The sequence below is a fragment of the Takifugu flavidus genome, chromosome 4 (assembly GCF_003711565.1).
Source record: "Takifugu flavidus isolate HTHZ2018 chromosome 4, ASM371156v2, whole genome shotgun sequence".
NCBI classification, from domain to species: Eukaryota; Metazoa; Chordata; class Actinopteri; order Tetraodontiformes; family Tetraodontidae; genus Takifugu; species Takifugu flavidus.
The window spans coordinates 9,656,331-9,675,211 of NC_079523.1; the positions used below are offsets into that span (position 1 = coordinate 9,656,331).

General features: G+C 44.1%; 5 protein-coding genes across 17 annotated transcripts; 2 read left to right on the forward strand and 3 right to left on the reverse strand.

Annotated features, from left to right (window-relative positions):
• Positions 1–113: 113 nt before the first annotated feature.
• c4h1orf74 (chromosome 4 C1orf74 homolog) lies at positions 114–956 on the reverse strand. Its single transcript, XM_057030003.1, has one exon. It carries the CDS (start codon positions 943–945, stop codon positions 154–156), a length of 792 nt encoding a protein of 263 aa, XP_056885983.1. The 5' UTR covers positions 946–956; the 3' UTR covers positions 114–153.
• Positions 957–1,012: 56 nt separating this feature from the next.
• tomm6 (translocase of outer mitochondrial membrane 6 homolog (yeast)) lies at positions 1,013–2,057 on the reverse strand. The gene is made up of 3 exons (XM_057030023.1): positions 1,922–2,057; positions 1,307–1,431; positions 1,013–1,230 (listed from the first exon to the last, which is right to left on the reverse strand). The coding sequence occupies exons 1-2, from the start codon at positions 2,014–2,016 to the stop codon at positions 1,335–1,337; spliced, it is 192 nt and encodes a 63-aa protein (XP_056886003.1). The 5' UTR covers positions 2,017–2,057; the 3' UTR covers positions 1,013–1,230; positions 1,307–1,334.
• A 21-nt stretch (positions 2,058–2,078) lies between these two features.
• On the forward strand, positions 2,079–3,103 carry LOC130524174 (ubiquinol-cytochrome-c reductase complex assembly factor 2). 2 transcript variants are annotated; one of them, XM_057030018.1, is made up of 4 exons: positions 2,079–2,300; positions 2,546–2,620; positions 2,789–2,855; positions 2,934–3,103. In XM_057030018.1, the coding sequence occupies exons 1-4, from the start codon at positions 2,163–2,165 to the stop codon at positions 3,038–3,040; spliced, it is 387 nt and encodes a 128-aa protein (XP_056885998.1). In that variant the 5' UTR covers positions 2,079–2,162; the 3' UTR covers positions 3,041–3,103. The 2 variants fall into 2 exon arrangements, with proteins under 2 accessions (XP_056885998.1, XP_056886000.1); XM_057030020.1 differs by having other exon boundaries at positions 2,109–2,300; positions 2,546–2,664.
• Positions 3,104–5,087: 1,984 nt separating this feature from the next.
• tspo (translocator protein) lies at positions 5,088–7,812 on the reverse strand. 4 transcript variants are annotated; one of them, XM_057030011.1, is made up of 4 exons: positions 7,690–7,812; positions 5,977–6,149; positions 5,729–5,867; positions 5,088–5,647 (listed from the first exon to the last, which is right to left on the reverse strand). In XM_057030011.1, the coding sequence occupies exons 2-4, from the start codon at positions 6,144–6,146 to the stop codon at positions 5,474–5,476; spliced, it is 483 nt and encodes a 160-aa protein (XP_056885991.1). In that variant the 5' UTR covers positions 6,147–6,149; positions 7,690–7,812; the 3' UTR covers positions 5,088–5,473. The 4 variants fall into 4 exon arrangements, with proteins under 4 accessions (XP_056885991.1, XP_056885989.1, XP_056885992.1 ...); XM_057030009.1 differs by lacking the exon at positions 7,690–7,812 and adding an exon at positions 6,874–7,575; XM_057030012.1 differs by lacking the exon at positions 7,690–7,812 and adding an exon at positions 6,795–6,936.
• A 1,282-nt stretch (positions 7,813–9,094) lies between these two features.
• On the forward strand, positions 9,095–18,253 carry frs3 (fibroblast growth factor receptor substrate 3). Of its 9 annotated transcripts, none has more exons than XR_008950073.1 (9): positions 9,095–9,286; positions 10,458–10,577; positions 10,662–10,750; positions 10,898–11,084; positions 11,490–11,651; positions 11,973–12,094; positions 12,174–17,068; positions 17,189–17,238; positions 17,451–18,253. XR_008950073.1 is itself a non-coding variant. In XM_057029970.1 (7 exons), the coding sequence occupies exons 3-7, from the start codon at positions 10,685–10,687 to the stop codon at positions 13,476–13,478; spliced, it is 1,842 nt and encodes a 613-aa protein (XP_056885950.1). In that variant the 5' UTR covers positions 9,095–9,286; positions 10,458–10,577; positions 10,662–10,684; the 3' UTR covers positions 13,479–18,253. The 9 variants fall into 9 exon arrangements, 3 of the variants coding, with proteins under 3 accessions (XP_056885950.1, XP_056885952.1, XP_056885951.1); XR_008950075.1 differs by lacking the exon at positions 17,189–17,238 and having other exon boundaries at positions 12,174–13,590; positions 16,645–16,733; XR_008950072.1 differs by having other exon boundaries at positions 12,174–17,238.
• The last annotated feature ends 628 nt before the right edge of the window (positions 18,254–18,881 follow it).

Here is an 18,881-nt window from a genome sequence, read left to right on the forward strand (position 1 = left end):
TGGGAGGCCTTTGGACAAAATAAACAAAGGAAACATGGTCATTTCAGCTGGCAGAAAGTAAAATACTGCACCTTTTATATTTAAAAAAAAAAAGGCATCGACTTCAGTGAGCGCACAGTAAAACTTGGGATTTTATTGTAAAGGTAAACTGTATCACAAACAGACTGATGGCAGAGTGACATTGGTCTGACAAATGGTAAGATCCTGTAGGAGCTTTTGTTGCTGAAATCGTTCCTGTACGGCACACCTCCAGTTCTCCAGGATGGGCCGTGTCTCATAAAGAAGAGCAGCTGGAACACTGAAGGAGTACAGACAACATCTGTGTCTCGAAGTTTCCTTCTGCCACGAGGCCGAAGCTGTCGTCACCACCAGGGGAGTGAAAGCCAGACAGTTTTCAAAGCTTTTGGTCTGATCGAACCAGTAAGTGACTGGGTACCCCAATAACAGACCAAACACCGTGCACAGGTTCCAGTCTTCTGGCTTGTTTCCAGCATAAAGAGGTTTTCCACCCTCCTTCAGCTGCTCCAGCCCTCTGAGAAAGAGCAGCAACTCACTGGTCATGGTCTTAATTTGCCTGTTGTGATGGTCAACAACAATGGGCTCCTTCAGCGAGTGACGCACATCGATCACAGCCACTCCTCCGTCACAAAACACTCTCTCTACGTTTGATCTGACTGCTTCTGGATTAACAATAACAGCGTTCCCATTTAAATCCAACACGAGAAGATTATCAGACACGAGCCGGAGAGACTGCACACAGCTCAGATACTGCTGCACCTGATCCGCGCCTGCGCCGTTGCTGTCGTACAGTAACGCTGGTTTCAATCCCAAATCAATAGCCGTGACCTGAGCGGCTAAATCCAAACTCTGGGCGACAGACAGACACTTTCTACCAACAGACAAACACTTACGAGCTGCAGCGACAAACTCATCCTGTGTGGACATGGCTGCAGAAATCAAACTTCACTATTTCAGAGTTTCAATGCACCAAAACAAAAACTAAATTTAGAGATCAGGTATTTTTCTAATTGTAATTCAACAGCATATCTGTAGCTGTTATACATGTACTTTTTACTGTAATTAAGAGGACTATCAGCGTAATATAAATATAGTTATTGTCACAGTTATTCTTTGTGACACCAATCAACATCTCAGGTCAACAGGATGATCCGCCTTCAAAGCGTTGGTTGTCACCGAAGGTTTGCATCGTTTATTGTTGGTCCTCGACACCTGGGGAAAAAAACCCATCGTGACGGTCAGAACTCTGTGACAGAAATATAACGATGTGGCAAACAGAAAAACTCACATCATCCTGATATTAGGTGTTGACCAGCTTATGTCACAGGTTGTGGCGCCATCAAGTCAAAATCTGAAAGATTTCTTGCAACCCACACACCAGCTGCAAACAAGCCTAGGTTGACCAGTAGATTCCTAAAGACACAATGCAATGTAACAACAAAGCAAGTTAAATAGGCACCACAAAATTTAAACACTTGATCTCCGCCGCACTATTAACACTATTCAGTTCCATCAGAATCATCATTACTAATGTTATTATATCTGAAAAACCTTATTGTTTAATGGAGTCCCTTGAAAAAGAGGGGTTTGAATCACAACGAGATTATCCTAGTTAGACAGAAGTTTAATAATTATTTAAATAATAATAAAGGAACTATACTAATGTACTAATTTATTTGATTCAAGTAATCACAGCTTTGTAAACCAACTATATATCACACAGTTCTTCAATACAAACTAAAACGATTCTGGTGACAAAATTTAGAGCGACAATAATTTTGACGTGCAACAATATTAGAGCAAGGACAAATTGATCTGTCGCAGCGTGAGCTAACACTAGCACTAATGCTAACGATATAGCATTTCAACCGCCTTGCGCATTATTTTCCTTTTAGCAGCTCACCTTCTGAAGTCATTTCTATCCGATGCGAACCGACAAGCTGATCTGACCCATTCCACCACGCCAGATGAACCTTTTTTGACGGTTGATCCGCTCATTCTGCCTGGATGCGGTGTGGCAACAGGAGCCGCAAGAAGAGGAAATGCGAAGAGGAAAGGTTTCGATGTAACACAACTACGGCGTGCGATGAAGGTCAAACCTTACACATCCTTACATCACTCCGTTGGCGACCATAAATGTAAACATGTCGGCCACCAGGTATCGACGCTTCTTGAAACTGTGTGAAGAATGGCCGCTGGACGATTACAAGAAAGGACGCGATTTAGGAACATTTCTGAGGAAACGAGTAGCTTTATCCTTCCGTGAGGGTGAAAACACTCAGGTAACCCGGTGCCATATTTAGCGAACTAAGCTAGCTAAGTACTGACCTTATCCCTCTTTTAATACTCATCAGTGATGTTTCCTTTGCAAAAAGAATGTTTTTAAGCGGTGACAGCTGCTCTAATGGCACATTACTTTTAAATTCAAATTAGCTGCAAAATGGCATTGGTAATACGCTGCCAATATTGGTAATTTAGCACTTGATAAACTGTTTCATTGACACAATATTTCCCCTTTTCTTATCAGATATCGGATCCAGAAAAATGCGACCAGATGTATGAAAGTTTGGCCCGCATTAACAGCAGTGTATACAGACAACGGGTCTGTGCATTCACCTCCTTACAGAAATACAGACATAACTTTAAGTAAATCATAAATTGTCAGCCTTTGCGTGGAATGTTTTTACAATTGACAAACATAAAAAAAGCCATGCATTGTTGTGTTGGTCATAAAATCTGTGTTGTGCTAACATTCTCTGTTGAATTTCAGTTTCCTCGAGTTCGAGACACAAGCTTTACTGGTGTTACAGTGGAAGAGTGTAGAGTACTTTTATCAGGTATGGAAACACATTTCATTTGTGTACCATGGAGGAGACACACATTATTCCTGTTAACATTCTCTCATTCTACTCTAGGGAGTGTGCAACAGACGGATGAAGAAAAAAAGGGCCTGTGGAAAACAATAATGGAAAGATTCTCCAAATCATCAGATGATGCTCCAGAGAAAACTACAGAAAAATAACTTTGTATGATTTACATCATATTGCATGTCCAGAAATAAAGATAGTTCTTCCCATTCTTGTAAGCAATTGTGTTATTGTATCATGACCATAAGTTATGAATAGCTTTAACTCATATGTTGATATAAATACTGATGAGTCGATATATTGTGACACTTTAATGCCATGGTCTGTCCACTTATTAGGCCCTAAAAGACTGAACCAATTGTATCAACTCTAGTGCCAAACCAGTATTTGATAGGAAGCTTTGACTTGAGTTATGATTATAAATATTTACATTCAGTGTAAAAAAAAAAAGGTTGACATTGAGAAGGGAATAAGAAATTGTAGGTTTTTATGTAGGTTATTATGGAAAATGTAGGGGTTTTTTTTTTTTTAAATCAATCTAAAAACTAGAAATTCTCACAGGACTTTCAATAATTACCTAGAAACTTTTCCTTTGTTCCACCAATAAAGGGTACTTCTCAATAGATAATATTAGAGCTGCACTATATTTACCAGTCTACTAAATTAGCGTCGGATTATTATATTAATACTATTTGTTCATCCCATTGTACAACTGTAGACGATGAAACAGCCGATAATAGTTTTCGGCGCATCATTTACCAATGATGCGCCTGTGTCGTCTCTAGTCATGCGGCATAGCGCCATCTGCTGGACAAACCCTGGTAGTGTTGGGTCCTCGTTCATCGAACGTGAGTTCAACACAGCACAATGTTAAATACATTTTCAGACAGTAACTAACATTAGGGACACAAAAGTATCTTTTCTTTTTGTCTTGGGGTTATCTCTCCAGATGCAATAATCTAGACAATTGACAAAGCCCAGCCAGGACACCTAGGGCACCATGAGTAGAGCTACAGTGCGGCTGATGGGATACCAAGAGATGACGGTGACCCCGACAGTGACCAGGATAATGTCAATGAACAGCTTGGGCAAAGATAGGGTGTTATCTGGGAAAACCTTGGCTGCATCAACCCTCATAGTTGCATCTCCACAAGTGAAATACCCAATTTAGTTTGTGTGCGCCATATAAGACAGGCCAGGCCAAGATCAGAACGAGCTGCAGTCCATAGAGTCCCAGTGGAACCACAGAATCCTCATAAATCCTCCCAGGTCTTTATACACCAGGTAGGAGCCATACCTGCATAAAAGAAGTCGATTTTTTTTTATCATAGAGACTAAATATGTAATTTATAAAAATTCTACTGGAACATCGGCCACACAATTACCCCATTCCAGCATACAGAGAAGTCCATGCAAATGCAAAGGCAACGGTTGGTGGATGCTATGATGGGTTCTTCGGACTAGGGTACCAGTTGTTTACTTCTTTGTGTACAATGTAACAGACAGAGGCCCCACCAGTTAAAGGCAGGATGGGAATTCCAAGCATGGGCCACATGTTCTGAGAAAAAAACAAAAGCATGATACAGACCATAGACTTTTGAGCCAATATGAGAAAAGTCACGGGATTATATGTTTGCAACATAATTGCGTCAGTTTCAGTTTCATAGCTCTTCCCATTTAGAATTTGTTGTGAAACAGGAGTTCTTCCTTCCTTCTGTATATTTAAAATTAATCCCCAGTTCACACAGAGGTCACAATCGTACCCAACAAACCTGCTGCATGTTGGTACACACAGCGAGCGAGAGGAGAGTTCTAAGACCGCGCACGTACCACTCAAAACTGTCACACATTCGTTAAACCAGTTGGAACTTCTCCCTCAGTCCAACTGCAGGTTCGCAGACCGCGCAAACCACGCCCCATAACGGACCACGCCCACTATGATACACGCCCACAGCATTGGCGGTTTCAAGCGTCACCTCGACTCACTTACATACTATTGTCTGGGGTTGAGGTCTTTGTGGCCATGTTTGTTTCCAGGGTGTGTTTTAAATCCTTTTTATTGTATGTAATTGAGTTGGCGTTTCGTAATCTTGATGGATCTGTGAGGATGCCTGACAATTATTGTACAATCTGTTGTTTAAATTCAATCGTCCAACTTACACAAGACTCAAAGTGCCTCAAGTTGTTTGTTAGGAAAATGACTCGAGGTATGAATAGATTTTAATGAACTTCTCGTGAAATGTTGATAATAGGCCAAGGAATGGCTCATTAAAATTTGGTGATGTTCTACATTCCGGAGGGACTTTGACCTTTGAGTTCCCAAAGCTCAAAGCAAAACAAAAGCAATACTCAAAGGAACACGATGACAGGCAATTATTTTCTATATCTGCATCATTAAACAGTCTGCAGCGGTACAGATCAGAATTAAATAACAGCGTTACATAATTATGTCTTACAAAATATAAAGATGATTCACATGTTATAAATCCAATCAGGACATTCATTTTTTGTGTGCATTTTTCACCATTTTTTTCAGTGATTCAGCTTTTATAAGCTGTTGTTTGTGTCAAAGGCCACAGACATTCTTTCTAATCGTCCTTTTTCTCGGGGTTGTCTCTCCAGATACGGTAGTTGAGAGAGGTGGCAAGGCACAGCCAGGACAGGTAAGGCGCCATCAGCAGAGTTGCAGTGCGGCTGATGGAATACCAAGAGACCATGGTGGCTGCCACGGTCCCGGTGAGAAAGATGATCTCAATGAATGCCTAAATCAGGCAGAAATAGTGTTAAATGAGCATAATAATAACAACTACAAACACAGTGAATGGTTTTTGTGTTAAATATACCCATTTTAGTTTGTGTGCCCCAAAAAAGATAGGGGTCCAGGCCCAGTTCAGAGCAAGCTGCAGCCCATAGAGTCCCAGTGGAACTACAGCATCATCGGTGAATCCTCCCAGCTCTTTATACACCAGGTAGGAGCCATACCTGCCCGGAGAAGGAACACAAAGTTATTTAGGTCAACAGTCTTCATCACAGAATGAGCAGACAGTGCAGAACAAAGGAGGGAGAAGGGAAGTTTGTAGTGTGTACTCACCCCATTCCTGTGTACAGACAGGTCCACACAACAGGAAAGGCTGCATTAGGTGGGCGCCATGATGGTTTCTTTAGGGTTGGATACCAGGTCTTTACCTCACTGCGTGTGATTAAACCTCCAAGGAACCCTCCAACATGAGGCAGGGTGGTCATTCCAAGCACGGTCCACATGTTCTGAAGTAGAGCATTCACAGCGAGGATCGGGAAATATCAGAGAGAGGTCTTAGAAAGGAGGTTTAACTCAAGTGACTGTACAATTGTTGGGGTACTGGTCCCGTCCATCCATGAAGATTATCATTCAAGTTTTAATAAAGTCAGTTAAGGTGAGACTGAATGACATCAAAAAAGAGAAAAATTAGCTTATATTGCGATTAAATCTAGAGAATATACTTCATTAATGCCCTTTCTACCTCAGACACATCAATGGGACTGAAAAAAATTAGATCTAAAGGCTGTAAAGAGAACAGCTAGTGTCCCTTTACATGCTTTAAGTGTGGCTTTAAAGGCCACATTTGTCGTAGTCCTGGATCATTTTAAACAGAAAGTAAATACAACTATGCAAAATGATGTCCGCTTGTAAAGCTCATGTTGTCAGTTCAAGCATCTATAACTGGATCTTCCCGGTCTTGTCACAAATATATGCAAAAGAAGGTAGATCACTGCATGCAGCGGGTCATCAAGAGCTGAAGCAGACCAAAGAGTCCATTTTGTGTTAGTCCTCAGCTCATTCATCCTGCCTTTACTTCAAGAGAAGATAATTGCTTTCATCCTTTTATAGAGCTACTGACCTTATAAAACGCACGACAACATGTTACGTACCACACACTCGGCTGACTGCTGCTCTGTACTGACTGCTGCCTAGAAGAGAATGTTACACTGGGAAGGCCTGCAGACCTACAGCGTAAACCTCTGGGATGATGTGCTGTGTGATAGGTGCCAGGGGAACGGGCAGGGCTGTCTTATCAGTGGGACCAGCAACAAACTCTTGTGACGCTCCCTGCATAACCAAGCACGCACACAGTCACACACACTTGTGCTGTTCTAATTGTGCAATGAAAAGCCAATAAAGTATTGGATTTAGAGGGTTTAAAGATGTAAAGTTGTGCACGGAATAGAAATCACGACAAGTATCGATAGTTTGTAGGCAGACATGAATATTGGTTACATTTGTATTAAGTGTGAATGATTCTAACCTTTATCATCAGTGTGTCCGCAGAATTGACAGTAAAATGCATTTGGATCAACAGTAGCCCGTAGCTAAAGGATTATAAGTGTGTGTCTATTTTGATGATTTTATAAGGCCCCCAGACCTTCCAGGGTCACACTGGCCTGACCTATTTGTACTTGCATAGCTGAGAGAGTTGTCACCATCCCAGTGATTCTAAACTCTACCAAATTAGGGTAAAAAGACGCTGCCGGCATATGAAAATGTGGCTTGAATGACAATTATATTGTAAACTTGAACTGAACTTGCTCACATTAGTCTTTCACTTTCACTGATAGACACGCAGCAGCTGCAGGTTGGTGCCCTTTAACTTATTTCTACCCACGCACCCCAGACACGTAAAAACTCGTCATTTGCGCACATACAGATGTTAAGTTTACTTTAAATGTAATCTGTAACAACATGAGACGTTCCCTTTACATTTCAGCCTAGCGGAAGTAAGACAAAATGACAACACAGGCACACACACACACGGTACAGTACACGTACCACGTCAAACTGATCTTCAGAAACCCAGATGACATAGATCGTCCCTGACTGTAAGTGAATCCAGCCAGCGCGGTTATAACACGCTTCCTCTGTGTCCGCCACCGACGTGCGGCAGCTACCGTAATACCCTGCGACGCGTCCAAACGCGCAGCCAAACTTTTCATCGCGTTGTCGGCGCTTTACAGGAGAGAGATAGCGGTGCTCTGGCACTTGGAGTATTTTGGTAGTTAAATAAACGTGTTGTAAAAGGAGTCAGGCACGAAGTTAGTCCAAAGGTCGCGGAATCTCTCTCTATGGTTACCTTATTTCCTGGTCTACCAGGTGTTACATGTGCTATTCTCGTGACAACAGAACACAAAGATCGGAACAAGATGGTTTCTGTCCAGCCAAAGTCAAAGAGTCACGCAACAAAACCTTTAAAAAGAAGAAAAACACTATATATTCGTTGTTTTGGTTTTATAATTGCGTATAGTTCGTGTATTTTTATTTTCATTTTCTGTTTTCAGGTAATTGCTCATCCCACTATTCATGAATAAAAAGGTCTAATGTATAAATATGTACATCAAGGGAAACATAGCAGATGTGTTATAACCTTTATTGTAATTTCCATTTAAACCTACGCAATTAAAAACGCCAAGAGGTCACAAAGCCTGCTTATTTCACCTCACACTCACACTTCAGGTTTGGCGTCTGCAAAACGTTGTGAGAATGAGCAACTTATATACCAAGGCTGAAAGTGGGTCTCTGATTTCACTGTTATAACCCTCTGGCTCTTAATTTGACTCTTGTGTAAGCGAAAGTGAGTAATTAGAGAATAAAAGATGATATAACAATTGATTTTTTTTTTTTTAAAAAAAAGGGTGTGTGCGTGTGTGTGTGTGTGTGTGTGTGTGTGTGTGTGTGGGGGGGGGGTTCTGTGTTTCTACACCAAGTTAGCCACCTGCTGATTCATACTGACACTGAAGACATGAAAGTGGGATTCTTCTTTTGATTTGAACGATAAAGGGAAATAAACGCGGGCTCTCGTCTGGCGGAGAGCTCCACAAAGTTAGACTCCAAAAGAAACTGAGACTGGGAAAATTGGGAAAACACAGGTGTATATTTAGGAACTTCAGTTGTTTCTAAAACCACTCCAATATTTTTGCATTCTTGATTGTTTTTGCACATGCTAAGCAATATTGCCCCCCCATGCCCGCAGAAGTGCGCTTCTCTCATGGGTAGAGGGGTTTTCGCCCCTCACCCTTGTCTGCCAGGCGGACACACCTTTCCTTCGCGGTCCTCCAGCGTTCCCTACCTTCTTGTCGCTTCTCTCAGACTCGTTGTCTAGTGGTGAACTCTCACCCCAGCTGCTTGGGAAATGTCATACAGGCCCCTGCTGCAGTAGGGGGGGCGTAATGGGGGGTGGGGGGTGGGGGGATAACAACATTTTTTATTGCCCTCGCTGCATTTCCTACTCGCGTCTGTGCAGTGAAAGTGCCACATCCCGGGGTACCAACAGCAGCAGCAGCAGCCGCCGCCGCCGCCGATAACTGATCGCAGTCCCGGTGCTCATTTCGCATTTGGGCTAATATAGAAAAAAAAAACCCGTGCCAGACATGTGAGTACCGAACCATCGCTGTTGATCTGCACCGACCCGCCGCTGCGTGCTATCCTACCCTCACCAATTAGAACAGATGGCTGCTGAGCAGAGATGTTGACCATTTTGGTGCGTGTGGTGGTTTAATGCGGTGTGCAGGCAGGAAGGGGGTGGCGGGGGTCTTCGCCCATTGATGTGGCAGATAAAGCCTGGCTGTGGGCTTGCGCGCGCGTGTGTGTGTTTGTTTGGGGGGGGTTTGTGTTTGTGTTTTTTTTAAGGAGGGGGGGCTGTGCGTCAGGTTGGCTAAATCGGGGAAAGGCAGGCGGTAGATTTTTCTGCCGCGAAGCGTGCAGATGGAGAGGGGTGTGTGTGTGCGTGCGTGCGTGTGTGTGTGCGGGGGGTGGGGGGTGGGGGGCAGTCTGTGGCTGAATGACAAGTGTGTAGCTCCGCCGGGCGCCTTTAGCACCAGGTAGCCGAGGGTGCAGCGTGCGTCTCCAGCCTGGCACCTTTTGTCAGATGTGGAGGCCCCGGGTTAGAGCGCACATCCTGCAGCGGCGCTGATCGGGAGGAAAATCGCGCTGGACGCTGTTCGGAAATCAGCGGGTGATCACTGATGCTGATGCCAAAACACGACTCTCAGTGTTTTGGTTTTTTTTCCCCTTTGTTTTGTTTTGTCCGTTTCTAAGTCCACTTTAATGTTTAGTCTAGATGTGTAGGATTGCTGTGTCTGTGTGTGATCTTTTACAGCCGCTGTGTTATTTTCAGAGAGTAATCTGTAATCAGAATTGGGGGGGGGGGGGGGGGGGGGGGGTCATGCTATTTTTGTACCAAGGTGTACTTAACCACATCATTGGTACGTAAACATTCATTATAAATGCCGAGGAGTTTTGAGCCAGAATGCAGAAGTTCGTGGAGCTTTTACAGTGTATTTTCTGTGAGGGGCAACATGAACATTGCTATAACTTTTAGCCTTGCGCCACATCATACAGGGAAGACATTTGTGCCATCTAACTGAGGATATACATCTTGATTTTTAAATACCAATAGCATACATTGTCAATGTATATTTCTGTGTTATTTGAAAGGAGACAGAGGGTTGACATGCAACAGGTTCAGGTGCTTGCGCTCAAACGTGCACAGCTGTTTTTAGGATTGTCCTGCAGTGCTTGCTTGATGATGGTGATGCTTTCAGGGGGGCGAGAAAAATGCCGAAGATGTCAGTCCAGCGAACCATCTGGCTTGCTACGACAATGCCCAGTCGAAGATCTTGGGATTGAGACCTGTATCCCTTTACCCCGATGGCCTGGACTGAGTAAGAAGTCTGCATTTGCCGCGTCCTCCGTGTCTCTTTTATTTATTCCGCTGATTCTGTTATTGGTGTTTGGTTCGCTGACAGGTTTCAGCTGGCCTGCTGAAGCTATGGGGAGCTGTTGGAGCTGTCTGTACAGAGACCCCATCCGAGACAACCACCTCACCAAGTTTAAGGTCATTCATCAAACCAGCATTTCTAATTGCTAATTTACCGTGACGAGATGCTGTGCGATATTATAGCATCATTTGCCATCACGCTCATACAAACTAAGCTTGTTTGCCTATCTTTTTTTTAAAGGAATGTCCTCTTCCTTGTTGCAGGTCACCAATGTGGATGATGAGGGCAACGAGCTGGGCTCTGGGATCATGGAGCTCACTCAAACCGAGCTCATTCTTCACACGCGAAAGAGGGACGCCATCCGATGGCCGTACCTCTGCCTCCGACGCTACGGCTACGATTCCAACCTGTTTTCATTCGAGAGCGGCCGTCGCTGTCAGACCGGGCAGGGTAAACTTATTCGCCCTTTAGGATGTGTGTCCTATGTTTAGGTTAGAGCGTGTGTCCTTTCTGTGAAAGGCATAAGAGGTAATTGCAGATACTGGACAAATATGCAGCGCAAACAAACTGACCCATGTCTTCATGAAGTGGCATAAACGCCACCTCAGCGCACAGAAAGTTGATGCGTGTTGGGTTGCAAAGGGATTCCCACAGAGCCTTTGAGCAACACAGTTTTGTGGTTTTAATTGTTTCGCAGTAGCAATAAAAGATTTTTTTTTAAAATTAGCCATAAGAGTCTGTGTTGACGTGGAAAATAATAGCTTTGGGCCTTCATTAGTCCCCCCCCGCCTCCCGTCGCGGAGATCTTGGTGCGCAATTGATGCCTAAACTGTTGCTATTTTGGTGTCCACCCAGGGATCTTTGCATTCAAGTGTTCCCGGGCAGAAGAGATCTTCAATCTGCTCCAGGAGCTGATGCAATGTAACAGCATCAACGTGGTGGAAGAATCTATGATGATGAATCGCAGCGGTCACACGCCAGAGATGGAAATGTCTCGCACACCCCAGACTCCCAGTAGTGAGTCACCCACCGAGATTAATTGTAATACTTGGATGCAGCAGTACCACAGTAAAATTAGCTTAATTTTTACAGTAACCTATTAATAGACAGATCTTAAACCAAACCTTATGAGTCAGAGGTAACGTTGGGGCAGAGGGGAGCAAAGACCTGCATATACACTGTCTGATGCTTAACTTGACCTGTTGATGGGGAAAATTTGAAGTGCATCAGTAATTTTAAACTATTTCATTGTGACAAAGATACTCCTATGAGAGCAGGATTAAAATTCAATGGTGGGGGGGGGCATGTTACTGAATGATCACGATCATGTCGTTGCAGCTCCGGCATTCCCTGCCCAAGTTTTTCCCAATGGATACCCAGGTTACCCAATCAGGGGGGATTCGTCTCAGCCCTCTCTTGGTGATGATCGTGGACATCCACTCATGAGCTTGGAAGACCAGGTAAGACATTTCATCGGTCTCCAGTTTTGGATCCACCTGTGGTAGTTCACAATCTCAGCGCGCCTTCCTCTCCTGGCAGACTCACACCTATGTAAATACTGTCGGTATGGAGGGGGATCTGTCCATGCGTCACTGTGTGCACTCCCTGCCGGAGGTGCGGCCCAGCACTTTCCCTGAAACAACACATGGAGCCATGCCTGTCGGGGGCCAAGGAAATCCACAATCCAACCTGCGGTGCTGTCCCATGGAGGAACACAACAATTCGCAGGTGTTTTTAACGCCTGCCTCGCAAGAGGTCAAGTTCATGCTTGGCCCTACCCCCGCACAGCGCCATCTGCTGGAGAGAGAGCGGGAGAGGCACGGGCACAATCCTCACAACCTTCAGCCAGTAGAGGGCGCGACAGGCTCGGAGACAGACCGAGAGGAGCCTTCTCTGCACCTGTGCAATTCTCACTCCTATCACCATTTCCATCACCACTCACAGCGTCACCCTGGCCTGGAGCACTCCGATAGCTGCCAGAGCGGGGAACTCACCTATGAGAACATCAACGGCCTGAGGAACAGTCGGAAGCAGCGGCTGAGCCCCAGCAGCGTGTCGCAGTCTGTGGGTTCCAGCAGCAGCAGCAGCACGGGAGACAGCCACTCGCATTCCCTCCTGCACCTGCACGCCCACGGCCCTTCATCTCTGCCCCTGCAAGGTTACGCCTGCGAAAGAGGTGGTGGGCATCGCAGGGCAGCTCGGCTTAACTACGAGAACTTGCCCTCTCTGCCGCCGGTATGGGAATACAGTGCTCTGCAGCGCGAGGACGAACAGGAGGAGGAAGACGATGAGCAGGATGACGATGATTATGAGGAAGAGGAGGAAGACTTTGATGACTATGAGTTCTCCGAAGGATCTGGGACACCCAACGGCTACCACCCAGAGGGTCAGGGCATCCACAGAGATGCCCTGCAGAACTATGTCAACACAGAGCAGGTGCAGCCGCTCCGGCTACGACACGCCTGCCCCCCACAACCAAGACCATGTCAACCGGATCAAGGGGGTCGGATATTTAACTTTGACTTACGCAGACGATCCAGGTCAGGGCTGGGAGGCTGTGAGCACGGCCACATTTCTCCATTGCGGCAGCTGAATTACATCCAGGTGGACCTAGAAGGAGACTCTGCTTGCCAACCCCTCAGCAGCGGGGGCGCCCAGACCCAGCCACAGCACCAGCGCCTACTACCCAAAAAATGTGGCCCACCGGCTTCGCGGCGCAGTGAATGCTACGCGGTCATCGATCTAAACAAGACCGTTGCCATGTCCAACCTGCAGAAAGCTCTGCCCAGAGACGACGGGACTTCCAGAAAGACTCGCCACAACAGCACAGACCTGCCTCTGTAAATGATGTTAGGGCTGAAGAGGAGTGATGAAGACAGATGAAGGCTCATCTTAGCACACTGGACCCTTCTCTGTCATCCATCCATCAAGTGTCGGGCTGACTAATACAGTACAGGTACCTAATTAAAAAAGCAAACCTGTTCAATGGGGAGGGGGGTGCTAAATCTGCCATTTGGAGTCATTCGCCCATTTCCACTCATCTCTTTCTCAGTCTACAACCTCGTGCTTTTTTTCTGTTACTATCACTACAGAAAAGGTTAAGTAGTGTTTGGCAGGATGGGAAGCTGAAGGTGCAGTTCAGTTTTCTTTGGAGGTGGGGTTAGAAGATGCGCTTGCGCCTCCTAAAATTATGGCCTACAGAACGCTGCCAACACCCAGCTGAGGAAGTTCTCCAAACACATCCCACGCTTTGACTGTACACCACATTATTTAGCATTTTCGGCGCTTCAGCTGACAAAAATATGTAATTTCTTCTTTTGAAGAGTGTTTGTGTCTCCACGGAATGGACAGGTAGAATACTGTCTGCACACGAATACACTGGCGAGACATGAGTGCATCAAACTCTTCCTCCTAAAACCGAACTGTCCCTTTAACAGTTCCTGAACCTAACTGCTGATGTACGTCTTACATCGCAGGCCATTGGGCGAATTAAGTGGCGGGTATAGATATAACTATGAAGCATTTTGCACGCATCATCAAGGGAATAAACTGGATGAATAAACACTAAAAAATGAAAAGAATGATGGTAACAGTAGCACGCTTGCGACATTGCACTTTGACCCAGGGCAACCGTTTGCCCCCGTACTCCCTCTGTGCTGCAGCCATTGGTCTGCCCGTGACCTTTTGCCAAAAGTAGGGGCCAAAACAACTTTTACTCTGCACTATAGAGGGATCGATTTACATGTTTCAAAGGAGACGTCACCAACCTCAGACAGCAGCATTAAGCTATAACCTCACTTAAAATGTCTTTAATCTCTAATTTATCAGGTGTGAATGGTCTTTGTTTAAGGGAGAGTTCACGTAACACTTAATATACAAATATATATATATATTTATTTATTTCACATTTTTTATGCTTTCTTTCAAATGGCTCCCTCCTTCCTAATCCAGTAAAATGGACATCAAAGTCTCACCTCCAGTTATGAGTAGAAATTGGTCCAACACTGTTAGAACTGTGCAGAACTGTATTTTAGGAAATCCTGTGTTTTGAAGTGCCAAAGCTTGGACGGAGGGAATCAAACAAATCAATAGGATGAAGTTTGGTGTACCCATCCAGAGATGGAACATGAAACCTAAAAAAATTTGAATGCACATTCCACCTCATCTACATCGAGGGCGTAGGAGGGATCGTGAGGTCTGATGATCCCAAGCAGGTTCGCTTCATGCTGCTACACGTCCTCACAACAGCCGCACCTAAAATCCAACGTCCCCGTGTGTTTAATGTCAGGCCTTTTAGCATATATGTGCAACAGGAAGTATCCATGTCGTGTTCTTCTGAGTAGGCATATGATGTCTGTTTCATAGTGTTTGTCCAGGTTTTCATCCAACAGGATAGTTTTTGTGGAGGGAAGCACAGGCCGACGTGTCTTCAGCTGGCAGAGAAAGGTCAGAGGTCACATTTATTAGCACGTGAGCCCTCCATGCAAATGTCTCTGGGCAGATTGTGAATAATGATTTTTTTCCCCTGTTATCACGTAATCCAGCTGCATTTGAAATGCAAATGTTGTTTTTCCAGCCTAATGCAAGAAGCAAATCACTGATCTGTTCCTTTCACTTTGACTTGTGCCCACAAAACACAGTGAAAGCGTTTTCATGACCTTTAAACGAGCGCTTCGTGCACTTATTTCAATGAGTCAATTCATTTTAGTTCTTAAAATGAATTGAATTAACAGCGAATACCTATTGTGATGTTTTTAACTATACATTTATTAATATTTCCTACCGAAACATGAGCTTTTTATTTGGCTCTCTTTGCCATAAAATCTGCTGTTCATCTCAAGACTATAAGCTAAATATGTGTACGTATAAAGTCTATTAAACCATACAGTCCTAGCGAAAAAACACTATGTATCTATATCAGTCTCAAATCAATCAGCTGCCCGGCAATTCACAAAATAAAATTAAACCGAGTCAACAGTACCACCAAATTTTTTATTTCCTTCAACGTTTCTTTGTTTTTTCGCGTTTCCCTCACCGAAGCTTTAAATAACCCAAACCTAAGCTTAGTCGTCTGTGTTTGGTTTGATCCTCTTTCCCGTCCGCCTGAAGTTGTTCCCGATTGTACGATTCATTGAAAGATGTTTACACTTTTTGCAATAACATGTGAATTGTCCTTTTGTTTTTTAAATCCGACTAATATGTGATGTGTGAATTTGAAATAGTGTGTGTCAGCGTGGCGTCCATGTATTTCAGTGTTCGTTCTATAGATCACTCCATTCATTTCTCTTTTTCCACTTTCAGTTAGGATGTTTCATTTTCCTCCAGACGTGACTGTAGCTGTGGAAACCATAAAAAAAACAGTTTTCTTAATAGTCAGAGAACGCCAGGCTAAAAGCGTCGCCGCCGGCGACCTCCGTTCAACTTTTGTTGTCTATTTGAAGTCAATGGCAATATTTCTCTTGGTCATCTGGTGGTTTTTCTTTCTCACTCGGATGCAGCGGTTTCAGGTTGGAAGGCAGTCCCGTCCGATTTCACCTCGTGTCACCAAATTACATTATTATTCCAGGAAATGGCTCAGCACAACAAAAAGTAAATCAGCAGGTGAAACCAGCTCTTCCCAAATGCGTAATTATGGCTGCCTGTCATTATCTCTACGTTTTGCACCTTGAGCGTATCCATATGCGCAAGGAAAAAGCTGTCAAAGTGAAGTTATTGTATAGGTTACGTAAAAAGGGCTTTGTTGTGCATTCACTCACATTCACTTGTCAAAAGGATTAATCTCGCAGGGAGATTAGATTAGTCAGGCATGTTTTTTTTAAGTTCCTGTTTGTTTTTTCATACTGCAGTGAACTAAAAAAGAAATTCACGGTGCCTTTCATATCGGAACCGTCTTCATCGGTGTTGTTGTTTTTTTGTTTCCATACTTGAAGTTATGTTCAATGAGAAAAAAAAGTGCCAATGCTTTTGGATTTGCAGACGCTGTCCATTTCAGAGGATTCTTGTTTTTAAGATTTCAGGAAATATCCGCTTCTCGTTCAGATCGGAGTAGATGATTCTTGTCTGGCATAGATGGTTGAGTTACTACACTGGAAGAAGGAGGTGGGTGATAAATCTCGGATGGCGTATCTCCAAAGAAATGTTGATCGACTGCTTTTGTGTTTTAAATGAAAGCCTGAGAGATAGTGGAGAGAAAATAACTTGAGACTCTATCTTACACCCACTTCTGAGGTGGGCCACGCCTGCAGCTGGGCCTCTGCTGAGTCTTTGTTGTGTGTGTTAAATAATTGTAATATTCCAACTGAGTTAAGGAGACAGTCCCCAAACTGCGAGGAGACGTCCTGGGCCTTATGTTACGTGTGGTGTCCAACTGGTGCCCTTGTAACGCCGCCGCTATTTGACCCTTTAAGTGACCCCCGCAGGTGCAGCCCTTAAAGGTAATGAGAGCAGGCTTCCTGCTTCATTATTGAATGTTCAGCCAAACACACACTCATTCATTATTAACACACCTGCACAGCTGATGTTGTAACCACCCCCACCCCCCCGCCCGCCTGCAGATAAAGACATCCGTTGTGCCTGAGGCTTTCACGCTATCCCACAGAAGAAAGTAAGATAGAGTCCTTTACCTTATTAATCAGTTGTTCAGGTGGGAGGAGTTAGCTGGGCAGCATACGTTGCCGTTGAAGCGTGAAGATAACACAGATTTCCTCATCGCGCCGGTTTCGGTGCAGGTGTTTGGAACGTTTCGAATGTGAAACGATGTTGAAATAAGACCCCTGTGTTTTTGATACTTTGACATGTCTGTCCACTCCGCACCAGAAGTGTCAGGAGAACAGAAAGAACGTCATCCATTACATCACATCATGCCAAAACCACCCGCTGACGCCATCAGCTGCCCAACATGACGTGGCGTCCACATTTTCACCACGAGATAACCACCTGTCCTCTAAAAGTCGATTTGGTCGGTCAACCACCTCCAGAGAGTGAAAGGCGTGTACGCGGCTGAACTGTACATTTTTGTGAGTGATTTGTATATTTACATGCAGGCGGAATCGGCCTGATTATTCCCTCAGCCTCTGAATCAACAGGAGTGCCAAATATGCTCGAGCATGTCAAAATCTGGGACTTGACAGGACCCGCAGAGACTCTTTGCTTCACAGAGTGAAGCTCAAGGAGCTCATTGTAGACTCCGATGGACGGATGGACCTGTGGGAAATATTTTTGCCCAAACAGACGGGTTGGGGGGGAAACAGGTCTTTAGGTTTTCCTTTCAGTTTGGAAATGTTTCGTTCTTCAGATATTTGTATGTTTCAGTGTCCATTGTCCATAAATGAGTATGCAGTGATGGTCTTATCATATGCTGCCTGTAGAGGTGAATATATATTTAAAAAAAATGGTTGGCTGTCAAAAATAAACATTTGGGTGATTTTCACTGTTAAAGCATTTCTCATGGAGATGTGTATTTTATCTAACCTCTTTTGCCATCCAACTTCAACGTCAAAAAAAAATAACGTGAGCCTGACATTTGGTGAATTTTACCCCCATTTTCATCAATTCCACTAAAGATTTGTCCAAAATGTAAGATTTTATGTCATTATGATTAAAACAAAGTTATGAAAATATCTTTGCACCTGGTTAAGTGTTTTTTTTCCCCTGAGAAGTCAACTCTTAAATCTGTCAGGAGGGATAGTTATATCAGTTTTTCCCAACCCTAAACATTCCAATTAAAATTACTTCCTTCCTGCTGGACGGACAACGCATGTGAAAGCTGTTGAACAGGGAAGTCATCAACCGTGTGAATATTACTCAGAACCGATTCCCAACAGCTTATCAAACTGTCCCTAGCAGAACAAAAGACTTGTTTGAACTGGAAAGGTAATGCAGCGTACTGTATGTTTAAAACTTTCTCCGTATTCGTTACTCAGATAACGTGGCAGCTACTCTGAGTCCTGATCTTAAACTAACTTGCAGGGTTGGATTATGAAACCACCAAGAGTGTATCTGAAACATGATCTTTGTGTTTTCACTACAAACACATCGCTGCACTGTTAAGTGATGTGCGGGTTTGTTGGGCGTTCATGATGAGATTATGGAGACATAAAGTTAAAAAAAACAGAAATTTCTTCATCTCCAACAGCTAATTTTGCCTCTTGGCTTCAAACCAACTGGTTTCAGTTTCCGGTGAACAAACAAAAGGAAGCATTTCACACATAGAGTAAACATGACTTGTGTCTCCTTACAACACAGTGA

Bases quoted from the DNA above. Each gene is read 5' to 3' on its own strand.
- tspo (XM_057030009.1), bottom strand. From the start codon at position 6,978: ATGCAGGGAGCGTCACAAGAGTTTGTTGCTGGTCCCACTGATAAGACA. The intron at 6,150-6,873 runs GTAGGTCTGCAG...GCTCTACTTCAG, and splicing joins TCATCCCAGAGGTTTACGCT to AACATGTGGACCGTGCTTGG. The intron at 5,868-5,976 runs GTGAGTACACAC...TTCTCCGGGCAG, and splicing joins TGTCTGTACACAGGAATGGG to GTATGGCTCCTACCTGGTGT.
- frs3 (XM_057029970.1), top strand. From the start codon at position 10,685: ATGGGGAGCTGTTGGAGCTGTCTGTACAGAGACCCCATCCGAGACAAC. The intron at 10,751-10,897 runs GTCATTCATCAA...TCCTTGTTGCAG, and splicing joins ACCACCTCACCAAGTTTAAG to GTCACCAATGTGGATGATGA. The intron at 11,652-11,972 runs GTGAGTCACCCA...ATGTCGTTGCAG, and splicing joins CACACCCCAGACTCCCAGTA to CTCCGGCATTCCCTGCCCAA.
- LOC130524174 (XM_057030018.1), top strand. From the start codon at position 2,163: ATGTCGGCCACCAGGTATCGACGCTTCTTGAAACTGTGTGAAGAATGG. The intron at 2,301-2,545 runs GTAACCCGGTGC...TTTTCTTATCAG, and splicing joins GTGAGGGTGAAAACACTCAG to ATATCGGATCCAGAAAAATG. The intron at 2,621-2,788 runs GTCTGTGCATTC...GTTGAATTTCAG, and splicing joins GCAGTGTATACAGACAACGG to TTTCCTCGAGTTCGAGACAC.
- tomm6 (XM_057030023.1), bottom strand. From the start codon at position 2,016: ATGAGCGGATCAACCGTCAAAAAAGGTTCATCTGGCGTGGTGGAATGG. The intron at 1,432-1,921 runs GTGAGCTGCTAA...TTGTGTCTTTAG, and splicing joins GATAGAAATGACTTCAGAAG to GAATCTACTGGTCAACCTAG.
- c4h1orf74 (XM_057030003.1), bottom strand. From the start codon at position 945: ATGTCCACACAGGATGAGTTTGTCGCTGCAGCTCGTAAGTGTTTGTCT.